This window comes from Mugil cephalus, chromosome 6 (genome assembly GCF_022458985.1).
Source record: "Mugil cephalus isolate CIBA_MC_2020 chromosome 6, CIBA_Mcephalus_1.1, whole genome shotgun sequence".
Taxonomy (NCBI): Eukaryota; Metazoa; Chordata; class Actinopteri; order Mugiliformes; family Mugilidae; genus Mugil; species Mugil cephalus.
The window spans coordinates 20,270,457-20,288,951 of NC_061775.1; the positions used below are offsets into that span (position 1 = coordinate 20,270,457).

Here is an 18,495-nt window from a genome sequence, read left to right on the forward strand (position 1 = left end):
TGCAGCCAGTCACCAGGGGGAGCTCTACTTGCTTTGGCTTCACTTTAGAGGAGCAGTTCTGCCGTGTAACTAATGAACTATCTATGGAGTATATTTACATTATCAGAAATTAAAAATTTGAAGGAGTACTGTGACATTTTGGGAAGTACTGTGTTGCACGTTAGCAGGACGGAGAAGATAGCTTAGCAAGAGGAAAAGGTTAACCTTCTTACCCCAGAGTGAAAAATGAAACATGCACCACCTCCAGAGCAACTTTTGTGACAATTTTTCGTGTGACAATTAGTTGCTTTGCCACTTTCTGAAGATGACCAGAGGTGCTGTAACGATGCCCGGTTTGGTATAAAATAATTACAGCGTGTAACTTCTGATCAGCTTTATTTTCCAAGTATGCACAGCCAAGGAATTATTTTTCTTAATCCATCCATTAGCACACACAGAAATGAGAGTGAGCATGCTCTGTGTTACACCGAGGACAACTCCCAATTCTCAGAAAAAGGACCCAAGCACAGAAAACAGAGGTTGAACAATGAACCGGAGTTTCCAGGATCTGGAGCCGAGTTCCAAAAATAAACAAAGGGGTCTGTAGAAGCTGGCTGGTGAATAGTGGAGCTTGGGCTGCACCTGTAGAAAAAAGGGAAAGGCAGAAATTCACTTCTGTAGCCACTGGTCGATAGCTTGCTTGGACTAAACTGCGATAATCCCCCAGTGTCCCTTCTCTGTCCTTGATGGACAGATATAAGATTACTTTTTTTTTTCCCATGACTGTCGCAAAGCAAATATGATTAGCGCTCAAAATACTGACCTCCTCCTAGACTTAACTAACCAGTAAATCTCCTGATACCTCGAAAGTTTTTTTAAAAAAAAGAGATGTTTTTGCTTGAAAAAACACTTGTAATGTCTTGTCAGATTTAGAATTTGGAAATTCAGTCCTCTGAGGGTAGTGTTTTAAATGCATGGAAGGCTTCAGACTACTTGCGTCGGAGGCAAAGCCGCTAATAGATTTGTAATAACACTCCCATCTCCCACACCGCTGAATTATTCACAGGGTTTCATCGCCAGTAAATTATTGCTACATTAAGTTGTAGACACAGAAATATTAACAGCATTGCCAAGAGGACAGTGCATCTTACTGGTATCACCGGACACAATGGAGAGACATCTTTACCGTTTCTTGGAAGAAAGCAAGATAGAAAACCAGCTTCCTAGATGTTTATTCTACTCAGCGAAGAGGAAGAAGGAAAACACATGCAGCAAAGCCAAGGAGAGGCAGCAGGATTTCCCTCGTCACTTCATTCCCTATAACTTCCTATCTTTTCCTCTCTGTTGTAGGTGGGTGTATCGGAGCTGGGTGTCCCCTGGGGGAGCTTGGTGGTGTTGCTTCAACGGTTAGCTGCTACTTTAGCAACCAGCAGCAACCACAACAGCATGGAGTTAGCCCTGCTAGCGGTCCGGAACCACGTGAACGACGCCATACTGCACGCTCAGCTGCACGGGCCTCACATCACAGCCACAGTAAGCAGAAGGGATGATGGGATGGATGTGAGGGTTTTGCTTTATACTCTTTATAAAGAAAGGGAATTTGGATGCGGATATGATGCTCGTTCTTACTCATATGCCCCAATAATAAAGCCATTTGAATGTTGGACACAGAGTGAGGAAGACCTTGGGTTTCTTTCAGCCTGGCAGTTGGATCTCCTTACAAAAAGCCTTGTACCTAGATGTGCTAAAAACAGCCTCATTCTTCAGAAAATCTGGGGTTCCCCTCAGTCTGTGTGTGCGCGAGTGTGAATACAGATCCAGTGCCAGACAAAGACTGCGGTTGGCGGGACAACCGATACCCAGAATTCAGCTTGGTTTCAGAGTGATGAGAAAGTTTCTGTGGCTAATCTGTGGACAAACAGATGACACACAAACACGGGCACGCATGCACACACTGTTGGAGGAAGTTATAGAGTCGCCGTCCAACTTTGAGAGAACATTGTGGACTTAGTAGAGTAGATTCCTGAGAGGTAAACAAACACGCACAAGCATAATTGCACCACTAATTGCGGCTAATAAGAAAATACCACTTCATTAAATATTTGATCAAGCCTCTTATTCACCAGGCACAGCACCAAAGGCTAACCCCTAACCCTTCAACTGTGTATATTAGCTATGCGCAGCATTTAAAGTGGAAAAATATGTGATTTCTGTAAAGAAGGAAGAACCGCTTGAGAAACTGAGGAGTTGTAGCAGGATAGATGGCGTGAGGGTTGTGTTTATGTCAGCACCTATAGCAGGGTTAGTATTGTATTTCCCTTGTGAAAGGTTCATGTCTGTCTTTCAGTGAGTGGATTTTATCAGACATGAAAAATTCAGTGTGCAGATGTGCAGTTGAGATCTAAATGGAAGCTGAGTTTGATGAGGGGTGTGATATGACGATATGCAGATGATGGTGTGATCCACTGACTGTATATATTGTGGACAAACCCATTGTGACGTCACCTATTGGATTCTGGAACCTCAAAATTTAATCCGGAAGTGGAGTCCAAAATGGTGAATAAAGGCTCCACCCACTTCCGGATTAAATTTTGAGGTTTCAGAATCCAATAGGTGACTCACTGATACTCCATGTATGGACATGAGGGGGCGTTTTGGGGCGGAGCTAAGGCAGCCTGGCTGTTAAGACCCGCCTACCCAACTCTCTGCTAATGTATTAACTCAGGCTACAGCCTGTCACTCAAAGCAGGAACACCCTCAATAATGTAGAATTTTGAACCTTAATGTAAAATAAACAAATGAGTTAGAAAAGAAATTCTCCCTTGTACAGTTGTCATGAATGGTGAAATAAACTATTAAGACCAACATCATTCTTTGTAACAGGCTGTAAACATATTTAGTATTGCTGTAAAATGTTTTGCACTTCCACATGGGCTTCATCAAGGTTGCTGTGTGGTGTAATCACATTGGAAGATCTTTAAGGTATGTTTATGTCGCTGACTCTAACACCACATGGTGCCATTAAGAGAAAGACTCTACCGCTTCCCAATTCAAACTTGACTGAACCCACACAATGTCTTGTATTAAAATAACAATATCAACTTCCAGCACATCTGGTCACATATCTGTTCATATCTGTTCAGACTCAGCATCAACCAGTGATGTAGATGATCTAGTTCCTGAGGTCATGTGATGGACTGTGCATTAAAAATCAAAGTATCATCATCTTTACAACTGAAAAATAACCGCGTCCTCTTCAGGTAGAGAAGGTGTGTGGTCCCGAAGGAGCTGGTCCCGTGATGACGAGCGCACGACCCACCGCCGCACACACCACAACCTCTGTGACACCTGCTACATCAGTGACCACTGCCAGGTCACCTTCGTCTTCGCCTCCCTCGGTCGCTCCTTCCTCTCATAGGCGTTTGCAGCTCCAGTCCTGGAAGTGAGTTATATTCGTATGATAAAACTCTAATCAGAAGAAAGAGGTTAAGTTCTTTTGACCTTCAGTCATAGCAGAAGAAAAGAAGAAAATTAATGGAAACTACTCCTGTTCTTTTTTTTTTCTTTTTTCTTTTTGCAGGTCATTCCCTCTCAAAGGCTCAAGAGGAGACAAGAGTCGGAGCCTGAAAAAATTGTCCAGGTAATTGTTTTTTAATATTGGATGCCACACAATCGAGACTTAGACCTTGACTTTATTGAACCACATGGGTAATTGCTTGGTCGCAGTAGTTCAGTTGTACATAAAAAAAAAAAAAACTCTAGTATAAAGAAAAATAGTGTAAGACTGTTACAAAACAACAAATACAATAAAATAAAAATAATGAAGTAAATAAAGTACAGTAGTATAAGCAAAATATACAAGTTTGCACATGTATAAATCCACAAGAAATAGAAATAGCAGTAAATACACACTATATATATATAGGATAAATTGTAAGGTATAAAATATGGTGCATGGAGCATTAATATTAATATCTTGGAGTTATCTGTTAGAGAAAGGTCACTGGATTAAGAATTAAAATGTTTCTGATGTAGTAGTAATTTACTCCATTTACTCCATTATAGTTTTCAGCAAGACCTCATTTTAGTAACAAATCAGATTTTCACTTTGCACTTTAGCTAAGTAAATGCTTAATGCATGTTTTCCTTCCTCCCGTTGCTTTCAGTAACTTAACAGAGTTTATCAGAAGAGATTTCACATGGAATTGGACGTGACGAGTCTAAATTGAGACAAATAAATCAATATGGTCCGGTGCACTCAATCTTATTAACGACGACCCCGAGCATTCAGCAGTGAACAACCCTTCCCTTTCTCTCTGTTTCTCAGGGAGTTTGAGGGCTCCATCCAGCGGTACCAGTGGTTCTTCTCAGAGCTGCCCGAGATGCTTTGTGAGAGTGAGATGGAGGTCGAGCAGCACACATGCTGGAGCGGCCAAGACGTCGTGGAGAGGTCTGTACGCGAAGCATTATGGGCATCACACGACTACTCAAGTTAAATTCTAATTTCTGGGATCAAATTCCCACAAATAGTATAAAATCAGACCCTAGCCAACTAGGAAGTGGAACATCTGAGCTATGCTCGTTGGTTTTGAGCTGGTAACGTGTTTCATGGGCGCCATGCTAGCTACCACTAACTAATATTCACCCATAGAGAAGTCGCAATAACAGAGAATAAAATTTCATTAAAAGCACAGGATCAGGAGAACACAGTTTCCTCAGTGAACAAAAACGAAGAAAGTTATGGGAGCAGAAGATTAAAAGGATGAAACTGGATGTCATCTGATCTCTCCCTATTATGTGAAGTAAATGTCAGTGTCTCTCTTTGACGTTGGTTAAGATTTAAGATAGGAAGAATAAAGTCATACCATCACTAATGTGAACCTTGATCTCAAAAACACCAAACACGGCTTTACAAATGAATGAAGTTTGAAGTTAACCTAGCCTTATGCTAGCCTTATGCTAGCTAGTTATCTAGACTAAAGGCCTAGAAAAATAGCAGCTACCGTCATGTATATAACCGTAAGACTACTTTAATTTTCTCTGTTTCTCAGTATTTATAATTTTTCTGAGTAATTTCAAACTTTTAACGGTGATGGACGAACACGGGAGACTGAGGAGAAGATTAACACAGCTCCATGACTGAGGAGGCGATTGGTCTACAAAACATTTTACAGGCTCATTTAAGATATTTAAAGTACGTAGACGCCGGGATACTTAAGTGAGGGTCTTTCACACATTGACAGACATTGGTAAATAACATTTATAGGCCCGTTAATGGTGAAAATATCCGCCCCATAGGGTTACATAGTAGAATCTCCCCTCTCGGGTATCTAACGTGGCGCCCATGATTTGAGTTGGTCTGGCTCTCTCTAATACACGGCTCTGGTTGGAGCTATTTATTCAGTCTGGATCCACTGTGTGTTTGAGTTGAGCATTTTAATTGTTTGAAAAGAGCTTTCAAGTTAAAAAAAAAAATTGAGTCAGAGCTGAGTTAATACAACTGTATCTGATCAAATTACTTACGACCCTGAGACCATAAGCAATTTCATCAATTACACCTGAGATCAGAAGCTGAAGTGCAGGTCATTATTAATGTTTTGGGCTCTCATTATTTTCCAGAAGCTACAATATTTTGCAGCAATTAAACTTAGATGAGCACTTCTCTAGGGCCATGTATGATTGTGATGTCTAATCAGATTGCATCATCAGAGCCAGTTGAATAGAACATAGAAGAGGTTAGAAAGTGGTTTCATTACTTTCTATCAGCCAGAAAACTGCAAACGTTATAAAAGTTTTAGGTTTAAAGAAAAGGGTAAGAGCATAGCGTGTGTGTCTGTTGGTTCGCAATAGTTGCCAGGGTGAAGGGGGAGTGGGGGGGTTGCTGGTGACGGGGTTGTGAAGGTTAGAGAGTTCGTTTCCAGAGTCTTTCTCATGGTGATTACATTGGCAGCTTAAACTGGTAACAAGACAAATGGCCGCGCACGGACACACGCGCGCATTCAGACGCGCGCGAACGCGCCCTCCCCGACGCGCACATTCCAAGCAACGCACATGCCGGCACGCACCCCGCAACATACACAGAATATGGGATGATTGCGCTTAACGCTTGCACGCGCACTTTAAATGCTGTCTGTCCGTCTCAGCTGGGAATCGGTCGCTGTGACGGAGAGGGCTTGTTATTAATCGCCTATCGACCAAATGAAACGGCCCGTGTAGCCTTGCAAGGACGTCCCGGTGAAATACACTTGTTACCCGTCGCTGCTACAGCGAAGGCCACTAAAGCTCATGTTTAATGGGTCTGACAAGACTTTGCCTCGGTTGGTTTTAGCTACAGCAGGACTCTACGGTTTAGTTTTTAAATGAGCGATTTCTTAACAATCCAATCCAGTCATTTTAATCCTGTGTTGTACACCAATCAGCCACAACATTAAAACCAGTAAATGACATTGATCATCTTGGGACAATTCAATTTTCTGCTGGGAAACGTTTGGACCTGGATTGATGTGGACGTTACTTAGGCATGTACCACCCACCTAGACCAAAACGGGCGCCCCCACCCTATAGCAATGACACTCCTTAATGGCAGCAGTCATCCCCAGCAGGATGCGGCCTGACTTTTACTTTTAATACTTACTTTTAATAAGTATATATATATATATATATATTAACACACATTATTGTTCATTTTCTGATAACAAACCTAACAGTTGTGCATCCTTGGGAGACATAGGAGGACACCAGTGTGTTATCTCTGACAGTGTTACTGTTAATTATTGTTGAATGTTGAGTGTTAGCTGCCGTCTAACAGACAAAAAACAGCTCAAAGTGTTGACCTGGCCTTCAAATTCACTAGATCCCAAACTGATCAATCCATAGGACCCAAAGGCTCCCACTAACAACATCCTGTTGCCAGACATCACAGAAAGCCCGTGTCCATTCCCATGAGTCACAGCTGTTATGGAAGCACATCATAATGTTATGCCTGATTGGCGTACTTAAGGCTGTTACTGTCAAATTAGTCATGGAAAATACAAAAGGTCTTTTTGCAGTCGAGGAAAAAAAAACTGCAGTTTTGCTATCGCGGGCCTTGGAAAAAGTTTCTAAAGAAAAGATAAGATGTCTTCGGTATAGACGAAGAGACTTCTGATGAAAGGCCGTTTTCCAGCTATGTTAATACTCTGTAATCACTGCGGTTTCAGCCATTAAGTCTGAGTCTTAAAAATTGGTTTCATCCCTTTCATCTCTCTCCCAACATTTAAGCCAAATCTCTGATCGTGTGGACAGTGAGAAACGTGACGTTCCCCCACGTACGTTCCTCCCCAGTCGACTCCCAACCACAAATGTCGGCATTCTTTATAAATTTGTCTGTGATTGATCGGAAATCTAATCTTCAGAAATCCCCTGTCGCCGCCTGTGAAGCGCCCGGGGTTCGGGGTGCAGTTTAACTCGGAGGGCTAGAAGAGATGTTGCCCTTGGCCTGGAGTTGGAGCGCGGCCAGTCTGTGCCTCTCTGACCTCTTTACATCTTCTTCTCTCTTTCATCTATCCATCCACCCATTCATTCATTAATTCAGCCATCCATTCATCTCTCCGTCCTTCTTTTCAGACCTCCATTCATCCTCCTCCGCCCTCTGACCCACTTCACTTACAAATGTCTGTGTTTGGTGGGAGTGTGTTTATGTGAGGGGAAGAGAGAAAGGCGGTAAATGATGAGAAAGTCTGAGAGTGGACGTTAGAGGAGAGCAGATTATCAGCTTTACCCTGGGTTACAAGACGGCACGGCAATGAAGACGGTTACACCTCTGTCTAAGGAAAAAAAAAAAAGAAAGAGTGCAGCCTCTACACACAGGAGTGACGTAGTTGAAAAAAGGATCTCTTGAAACATAAACTACTGGAAATTATTAGTACGAGAGCTCAAAGACAAGTAAGAAAACAAAGCTCCAGATCTAAGCGCTGCAGAAATTTAAGATGTTTGTCTGTGCCCACTTGGCAGCCGACTATCCTCCAATCACCTCTGGTCATTGATCCATATCCACCTACACACACCCACCCACACAGGAGAGCAACCCGGAGGAGAAACACACTAATCAAATACAAAAGAGTGATGTAAAAAAAAAAAAAAAAAAAGCTGTGATCGGGATAGTAGGGATAGTTTTTATTCTTAAATTGTCTTTTTTGAGGGCTAAGCCACCAGTGAATTTCACATTTTCGCTTATCAAAGAAGGAAAAGCACAAATGTTGCTCTGTGTCGTGAAGTGTCATAAGGAGCCAGCATTGAAAATAACAAAACAATTACACCAGGACTTTTCCATCTGAAAATGCAAAAAAATGCTGTAAAAAAATGGTTTTCGACACATTTGTAGTCGCACGGTGCCTTGAAAAAGCTCAAAAGCAAAGAAATCAAAATAAACCTTTTTAAAGTTGCACATGATCTGGATGAAAGCAAGAGGGCAAGTGGTTTTCATATATATGTGTGTCTCAGCTTAAACTTCCAGACTGGTAAGTGTGTGTCATGGCTGAATGTCTCCAGAAGAGGGCAGCATAATATCACCATCCATATGTGACCAGATATAAATTCTTTTGCTCTTTCCACAAAATACCTGCCACACCCAATGAATTAGTGTGTTTTGAATATGTTTATTTTTAAATGCATTATAATCAGCAATTGCAATTTTAAGGGCTTGTCAGTCAGAATTGTCCTGAGGGGTAAAGAATATAAAATAAAAGAAAGAGAAACTTCATCTCCAGACCTTTTCCAAACCACAGACATACCGTTCCCATCTGGTACAAGTACAAGTATACGCCTCAGGTGTCAGCATGTTGTGCTATTGTGTATATACACGGTATGTATGTATGTGAGTGGGTGAGATAGAGATGGAGGCATTTAAATGACTCCACAGGAATGCAGCTAGATTTACAACTGACTGCTGTGACTCTTATAATTACACATACCCCTCATATCAGACCACTATCTCAGGTAATTTCGTTTTCACTGCGCCTGTGTGTGCGTGCGTGCGTGTCAAACCACATATGCTTCAAACGTTTGCTGCCACGGATGAGACAGTAGAATCCGTATCTCTATGTGCGTTACCGTTAGCAACCCCGCAGAAACCGAGGGCAACGGCAGAGCGGCATTGTCAGCGCGACATCTGTGATTTATGTGTGTGCTCTCCTTAGGTGTCACTCACGGTCACACACTTCTCTGTGTCGTCCGCCGCATTATCACCTGGTGTCAAACGCACGGAGCAGCCTGACGGTTTGTGACCCGGCTGATTCCCATCACCGAGGCTTCCAATACATCCAGCAGGGAAGCGTTTATTGGATGTGAGAAAATGCTTTAGATGTTGCAGAGGCCCGAAACAGATTTTCAACATTTGCCAGGTGGCTTTTTACAAGTAAAGGAAATCTGTAACTTAAACAACATGCGCACAAAACACTCAAGAGATACAATGTGCTGATTAAAGATCATTCACAGCATTTCAGAATCATAATGCCGTTATTGTTTTTGCACACAGTACAGACAAGATGAGATAGATATGTTTTATTTGTCATATGCACAGTTATACATAGTACAAAGCACAGTGAAATGTGCTGTATACATATAGGTGTAAGTATAGATGTATGACTCGGAAAAATACAATAAAATATAAACTGTAAACTTGAGATGTAAACTTAAGAGGGGGGTAGATCGTACATATACATGAATTTACAATATTTTAAAGCAGCCGTGTGAATAAAGTGCAGTAATGCAGTGGTATTTAAGTCCAGTTAACCTCCTGAGACCCGGCGTCCTCATATGGGGACATTAAGTTTTAGGTTTGTGGCAGCTTATCCTGCTTCATTTAAACTTCTATCCTCATAACGTGTTAGCAGTCGGTTTAAAAACATGATGGCAGACTGATTCATTCTACAGACGATCACGTAACAAAAGTGGACAAGGTAAAAAAACCTCATCAAATACAGTAAACACTTGTTTATCTGTGCTTATTAACTTTCCTAGTTTTGTACGACGCACAACTGTAACAAGTTCTATCAATAGTAAAAGAGCTATAACTTCACTAATTAGCAAGTTCAACCGAAGATGTAGAAATTTCATTCTTTGCAATCCTGTCTTTGCACAATGTTCAGACATGAAAATCAACAATTTATATTTTGTTACATATTGGTGACTTTATTACAATGTTGCACTTCTTACCTGTAGCTGTTGGCTAGGCTAATTAGCTGGTGTCAGTGTTTTACCTCCGATCTTGGCAGAGGTGAGAGGTGTTGGTTGAAGTGTAGTTGCATGTCCCATCACTCATTACCTGCTGCTGTTGGCTAGGCTAGTTAGCTGATGTCTTCTTGCTGGTTGCTAGTTGGTAGCTGACTGCTAGCCTGCTGGTCGTGTTCTCAGGTGGACTAGGATTCTAATTGAGTTTTGCCTCGGATCATGGCACAAGGGATTGCATCATCTTATCCTGTGTATTAATGAATGAAAACTACTTCCTGTTCAAACATGATGCTTAGTTTTTATACTTCTTAGGTCCTACTAATCCCAAATAAAGAGAAATGGAGAAATTAAAAATGCATACCAAACCAAAGCTCAGATCTTGGGGGAGGTTAAGGCTTGGAGTTGAGCAGACGGATGGCGTGGGGATAAAAACTCTTCTTCGGCCTCTCAGTCTTTGTCGGCAGAAACTCTGGCCTGACGCTTGTTTAAACCCTTTAAACAAGAGCTTAAAATCATCTCCTTTGTGGTTTGTGTGAGAGCAAACAAAGTCATGCATTAAAAAAAAAAGCACACCACAGTATAAAAAAACACGATAAAATATTCAGTATATAAAAAATTCAGTACAATAAGGTGCATGTAAGAGAACACAGTATAAATTACAAGAAAAACAGTAATAAGTAGGTCAAAGCAGCAGAAATAATTATGTGTAAGTGAGGTTTTTTTTTTATATCGCATAGAACTAGTGTCTGCATTAATCAGATATTGCAAATTGCAAAGTTTCTCATTGAAATTGCACAGAGCAGAATGTACCAAGCATGTAGCTTGCTTATTTAACCCCCAAAAGTGAATTTCCTGGATAATTCTGCTTGATTCTTTTACTGGTACGTAACAATTCTGAAAGTCAGATATAATAAAATAAATCCCCGCACCTCCAGTCTCTGTAAAAGTGATAATATTCCCTTTCAGCTCGTTTTTTGCTGCTGGCTGACTGTGTGATTTTGCAAAAAGACAAATAGGTGCACATACTACAGCTCCCTCTGGGTTTCTGTCCCCCTTTTCAGAATTTCTCTTCTGTTTTTTGCGCTTTATGGTCCACCGGTGCATTAACAATTAATCGTTCTGTGGTCCTTGGGATTCCAGTGATGCAATCGTCCACTTTCCGAGCTGCCCTTCCTGACACCTGTCGTGGAATTGCTAATCAATAACAGCTGAAGGCGTTCCTTATCCCAGTCCTATCAGCCGCCCATAGCCCCATCTTTAGATTAGTTTATTAACTATCCCCTAGATATACTGGCAGCTTTTCATACTGACATACATATAATTTCTGGGGTGGACGTAAGCGGTTTCAGAGCTATTGATCAGACAGGCATCGGTTTGTCATGTTTGTACAGCTCGAGTTGAATCGCATCCTCTTTCTACGCATTCCCAACCTGTTCACCATTTCTACCCAGAGGTATATACCTGCAAGTATATAATGTAACTACAATTAAATCCATGCCGCTGTCAATATCCATATGATTTACATATTCCCAACCCGCATACTAATATCGAGAAGGTCACACTATATTAAACCTCCAATATCTTTCTCTCTAAGGAATTTTCTTTTAAATACCAAACCTTTTTTTTTTTTTTAATTAAGGTGCGACAAAGTGCATTCTGCACAGAAACACCTTCGCTTCAAAAAGTTGTTTTCCTCTCAGTTCAGTACAGCCTCCACCTTCAGACCCTTAGATTCCATCTACCATTGAGCTCTTAGATTCATTAGAGGAGATAATTACAAAACTTGCCAATGCATTTTTCACGATTAGGTCTATTTGTCTTTGTTTAATGGGAGGCAAAAGAACTCTTGGTGTTTATCTACTGCCAAATTGTCAGAGAGTGCAGTATTTATCCTTTTATGCGCTGGTAAATATGACATATAAGTTGTCAGCGAGCTGCTCTCGCATGCAGCTGTGGTATGCAAGGCCACATGATGTCTCTAATGGTCTCAAACATACCTGTAATTATTTTGTTTTGTCTCTATGTGTGTTCTACATTTCATTGTAATCCTGTTCAGGATGTAAAAGAGCGAAGAGGCTCAACCATCCTTGTAGATGTAAAGGTTAAATTAGCTGCCTGTCTCTCTTGGCTGCATTATTGCTAATGATGAAGAGAGGCACATTCCCAGGCTTTAATGGCGGTAAGGGAAAACATATTTTTGAGGTGCCGACAGTAACAGATGCTCTGGATGTGTGGTTTTGACACTGATCCCTAAAATCTTTGCGGGAGTTTGAGGAATCTTGGGATTTCCCCCTCGGGGAAAGTCTGTGGTTTTTAATCAAGCTTTTATTTCTTTTTCTTTTTCATCCTCGCTCATCACCCTCCTCCATTCCTGCCCGTCTCCTCTTCCTCTCCACTCTCGCATTTTCCCCCCTTCTGCTGCCTTTGATTTTAAAAGTCATTTCAGGGGGTGTTGCTGTGCCTTTTATCATGTGTGGTAATACTTTTACACGTAGACCCGCATCCTGTCATTATACCAAGTCCCTCTGTTTGGGGCATGTCGGTACATCTACCGTCGATTCCCGTTCCTCGTCCCGCCGCCCTCTCTCATCTTGGCCGTTCAGTAGAAAGCTGATTCTTATGATCTTTCACTGTTTGCTGGTGCGACTTGGCAATAAGTTTAAGCAGTTTCCATGGCGACGGTGTTGGCAATGCAGGAAAAAGATCTGTGAGATGTGGTCTACCTACCTCGTGACGTGATATTAACTTCTGTTAGATTCACAGGGCTGGTTTGTTTCATGTTGTGTGATTTCCTGTTGAGATCAAAGTTACATGAAGACAGATGTTGATCACACCAAGTAGACCGTCTGTAGCCTATTTCTCTCATAGAAAGACTTAATAGCTATATCCAGAGAAAATGTTCAACTTCTCAAATTTATTGAATGAAAAGATTGTGCAGTTCACCTGAGATAGTAGCATATAATGTATGTTTGAGACCGTTAGAGACATGCATTTTAATTCAAACCAGAACTCTTCTCTTCAGTGACTTAGCCTTTTTTAACAGACTCAATGGAGCTTTCGAGCACGAACACAAATAAAAAAATCCAACTATTGAAAAGTAGTTTCAAAGAGACTCAAAATATGTAGCTTTAGCTATGTTGTATTTAAAATATTCAGTCTTTCAAAGGATCCTCATGCGATGTGCTTTTGTATCCCAGTCTTCCATGTGGTAGCCAGGGTCACTAACCGCTGTACTATCTAACAACACTTAACACTGTTTCTAATGTCCTGTATACTGCATTCCTGATTTTTTTCTGACAAAGAATCTATAATTCCTTGTTAGGCCCATACTGTATCTCCTCCAAAAAGCAGGCACGGAAAACATAAAGTGAATTCTTGGCTACACTTGCCTTTAGCCAGTCCTCTCTTTCAAACCAAGAAAAACAAAACTTGCGATTTCGTCGTTTGTCACTTTGAGTTATCTGAACGTCTTCCTCCGAAGACTTGGAAAATGGATTAGTAATCCACCTTGTTAATGCTAACGCCGCCACAGCTGAACTTCTTCCCCCTCCTCCCGCTCTGGCACCGGCAGCACTTTTGACCAAATTTAGCCCAAATGATCAGTGAATGACGAGGGCATAGCGTGACGCCTGTCAATCACATACAAGAATGAATTAAATGAACGAAAGGGAACCGAGGGGCGCTGGTGTTGTAAAAAAAATCAGCCCATTTAGAGATATTCTATGTTTTACTTTTGACTAGTTGGTGCTGTTGCTACCCTTAGTTTCACCAAAACCCATTATACCAGCTCTCCTTGACTATATCATAAAACTATGTTCATTAAACTATTAGGGTCATTGAAAAACTTTAAAAACCTGAATCGCATCCAAGACAAATGAGTCCCACTAATTTATGTGCTCAGTGCCCTTTCCCGTGGCCATTATGTTTGGTATTTACAGTGAAAAAACAGCCAAAGTGTAATAATGCGTCTCATTATTATAGTCCCACACAAACTCAAGCCTACTGAATATGCTAAAAAGCGTCATCCGTATAATGTGTAATCTATTCAGCTCCCTTCCCATTAATGATATTTATAATGGTGGATAGTGTCATGTATTCTTTCCCGCATTGCATCATGTTATTTTCCCTTTCTCTAATGACCTAATTTTCCCACGAGAATCTCTTCTCTCATCCTTCACTCAATTAAACATGCAGCTCGCGATGTGTTGACGTTACATGTGACTGGCTGTGTATTTAATGTGAGCTTGCTCAAAGTTGGTTTGGAAAATCATATATCACAGAGACAGTTCATAAGCATTTTTTTTTTTTCGTTTTTTATAAGAGATTTCTAATGTCAGGCGTAATGAAGCCAAACACAGATTCAGCAAAAATCACTTTGTGAGGCCTCGGGACGTGAACGTTTTACCAAGACTTTCACGAAGAGATTACCTTTTATCAGAAAGATTGTGTGCATTAAAAATTATCTGTGTGGGAATAAATAAAAAAAACAACAACAACAACAAACTGAGAAGCTTAATTAAAGGCTTTACGCACTGTGTGAAGTTTTTTAGTGGGATCTTATTCCAAACCAGCTGGGTCAGCTTGGCTCCGGAGGATGGGGTCTTCACCACCGCATCACTTGGCGTTAGTCACATTTAAAACTCATCCATGCCTCAGCTCTTCGGTTCCCACAATCCTTTTCCCTCGTTGCCATAGCCGGAGTGTGTTTGTGTCGTCGAGGGTGTGGACTCAGCGGTTACTGAGTCGGTGGCTGATTGTATTAGCTAGCAAAGCTGGTCTGGAACATGGAAAAATATGACTCATGAACCTCAGTTTCTTCTCTTTTTGCTTTCTTTTTCTTCTCCCACTTCATTTTCCTTTTGATCCACCCACCCCCGACACCCCCAGACCGACCACATGCTGAGATGCTTGCTAACAGCCCACTACAGAAAGAGCTGTCAATATGTGAGATGATCAAAGATCACACTCGACGCTCAGTGATGAAATATCAGGCTATTCCGCCCAAATTAATCATTTAAAAATATCCAGAACAAAGTGCTTATATTCAAGCGAAGCCAAAAAATCTGGCTGTTACAATGTATTATTAAACTAAAATTAAATAATCCATTTTAAAAGACACTTTTAATATTTGAGCCTGTCCCAGCTGTCATAAGGGGGGAGGCAGGGACCCTGGACAGGTCATACCAGGCTAACGAAACAGGGAGAGAAACAAATATAAACATTGTGCAACTTTGCTGAAAATGATTAATACAGCGACGCCCAGTTTGGCTGTTTTCAATAAAATATTTCTTGCTTTTGACAAGGTGATTATGATTAGCGTCCCCAAAGATCAGTCAGCAATGTGTTTTTTTCCGATCTTTTTTTTTTATAGATCGGAGTGAACACATTTTGTGTCTGTGAACTTGCACCACTTATGTTGTGGGGACATAAATCTGTTTATGCGACATAAAAGCTCTCCCACGGAATGGGAGTCCTTACAATTTAAGATTTAAGATTTGGTTTGGGTTAAAGTTAGGGTAAATACATGGGTTAGGCAAGTAGCTGTTTTGGTGAGGGTTAGGGCAGCTCAGTGTAATGTGATCTGACAGGATAGGATCATGACTGTGTGTGTGTGTGCGTATCTGTCTGTGTGTGTATATTTGCACATGAAATTAATTCCTACACCCAGGCTGAACACACTGGTTTCGTGACTGTGGGAGAACTGGGGCAGAAGTGCAACATACACACGCTAACAAACTGGGACAGGAAGTACTTTGTGTCTTTCTCATGCTCTTTCTTTCTCCAGTTATGCAGGTCGTGTGGTTGGCAGCACATTAAAAGCCCAGAGGGAGAATCCGGAGATGACCGTCCGCAATACGGATCATGTCCTGAAGGGGGCGAAACAGAGGCTGGAGCAGCTAACACAGGTAGATGTACCTTATTCTCCAAAGAAACTTGCAGTATCTTCCATGGCTTTTTGTGAAATACGGCACATGATACAGATGCTGCACTTTTGTCCAGTTCAAGGCATCCTAAAGACTTTTACACACTCCGAGAGACACGAGAAATTTGTACTCGCTCCTAGGTGACGTCATTTTGGTCTCATAGCTTGTTCTTGACACATCAACTGGGCAGAACTTTTTTCCCCTCTGTGGTGTCCCACGAGTATCCTGTGATTGGTCAGAGGGCGTGGTTAATGCGGAAAAGGGGATACGCTAGTATCACTCTGCTAATATTCGCAGTGTGACCGCTAATCTCTTCTGGGTAGGGATCGTCATACTGTGCGTGGGTGCACACTGAACAAGCGGTGGGATCCAACCGACACGGCCATCAAAATGACATCTGAAAATACTAAGAAAAGTGCATCTTGTCCTCCATCTCCCACATCTCCCACAATGCTTAGCACAAGCACTTCGCACGAGGACTTTCCCCGGAGTTTGAGACTCACGTATCTTGTGAAGAGCGGGAACAAATTTCTCGCTTCTCATGGAGTCTGTAATAAGCTTGACAACTAATGTTCCAACTGTTGTGTAAATAGTGTGAATCAGGGGCCAAACATAAAGACTTAAAGATATGAAGGTCAGTAAAGACAGGCAACCCTGCCTGAGAGACATCATCATTCTATCCTTTGTCTCCTTTTTGGACTGAACAGACCCTGCAGACTCCAAACTATCCCGCCTCACCTTGACAGAGGCAAATCCGTCACTTTTCCATGCGTGATTCTCTCAGTCGCCTCCTTCTCAATGGACATCACAGCTAGGTGCTAGAGTCTGCTTTGGCCCGTGGTTCTTCTCAGCCAAGTGTGTTTAGCTTACAAGCTGTATTAGTCTTACACCTTGGCTTTCACATCGACACATATGCCTACCAAAAGCTCAACAACACAACAGCTCTAATATAAACTATGGACAGTGGTTGATTGACAACCTACACTCTTAGTTTGCCAGAGAGAGAACAAATCGTTAGCCACTAAACACCTTCTTAACAACAATAACAACAGTAAAAGTTAAGGCTGTTGCTAATGACTACAGTGCGTTAGTTAGTCAAACCTAATGTGTGTGCAGGAGGTGGATCATACCACAGCTCTGCTCTTATTTTAGAGGACCAAGTTTCAAAATGGGCTAGATACGCCTACAGTGTGTTCATTATTACACATAAGATGTTACAATCCCTTGCACCAAGATCTGAGGCAAAACACATTTAGAAGCACAGTCCAACTGAAAAACCAACCAACAGACCAGCTACCAGCTAGCAGCCAACAAGAAGCTAACTAGCTTAGCCAACAGCAGGCAATAGGCAGTATACATGAATGAATGAATGTTAATAGTCCTAATATTAATTCATTATGATTTGGTGGCTGTTACTTTAACGCTGCAACCAATTTTTCACACCAAACATTAAGAAAAATGTCACGTTATGTTGAAAAATAACCAGATTCTCTATAAAAATGTGCAAGAAAAATGTTCTTACATTCAAAAATGATTTCTCGTCTTCATTATTCACGCATTCTGCATGTAGGAAATGTCTTACTAATTGTTATGCAGTCATTTTGTTTGATGATCCTCAGTGTGCTGTGTATTTTGCTCATTATTTCTGCATTTGGATTTGGATAGGTTTAGAGTGGCAGCAGTTAGCTAATTATAATCCAGTTCTGGGTTTTCAAATGGGACGATTATTGCGTTGCTTTGTTATACATATGATCGATTTTAATTGTGCTGTCAGATAAGAGTTAAGACATTTGGGTGCATTTTCATAAGCTGTGGACAATTATAGCAGGCATTTTAATTATTATAGAGAGTTGACTGATTTAGTGTTGTATTTGCCTGTGTTATGAAGCTGTTCAGTGGTTTACTTTTGAGAAACTATAAAGCCACAATGATCATGAGGGTGTGATGGTGTGATTGCTCATCTGCATACCTAAATACGCATGCTAGTCTTAGTTTGAGCTGCGTTACTCTCAAACCACCTGGCTTTTCCCTGAAATTAGATGTAGGTGCACAGTTACTGAAACCGTCCATGGGGGCCCTTGGGGATGTCCCCCATGTTCATCTTGCTCTCAAACATCTGTTATCACCTCACGTGTGAAGCGCTCCTTAATCCAATAGACTTAAATGTCAGCACTCTGAACAGATGTAGATAATAAAACGCAATAATAAATTAATGAATTCAACAATTAAGCCGGATTTATGCAGCGCTTTCAAAGCTGTGCATGGTATGCTAATACGGTGGTATTATTTGCACAGATGATTCATAAAATCATATGAATATCATCCCACAATATGATACATGAATGTTAATCATAAGGATGAGTCATAGCGATGATTCATTATT

The 18,495-nt window shown here is 41.2% G+C and overlaps 1 protein-coding gene across 1 annotated transcript in view; it reads left to right on the top strand.

Annotated features, from left to right (window-relative positions):
- Positions 1 to 18,495, top strand: part of LOC125009397 (glypican-5-like) — a 56,151-nt gene that overhangs the window by 7,370 nt on the left and 30,286 nt on the right. The window contains exons 4-8 of the mRNA XM_047587325.1: positions 1,330 to 1,512; positions 3,240 to 3,421; positions 3,560 to 3,619; positions 4,307 to 4,429; positions 15,974 to 16,094. Coding sequence (XP_047443281.1) covers positions 1,330 to 1,512; positions 3,240 to 3,421; positions 3,560 to 3,619; positions 4,307 to 4,429; positions 15,974 to 16,094 — 669 coding nt within the window. The remainder of the gene's footprint in view (positions 1 to 1,329; positions 1,513 to 3,239; positions 3,422 to 3,559; positions 3,620 to 4,306; positions 4,430 to 15,973; positions 16,095 to 18,495) is intronic.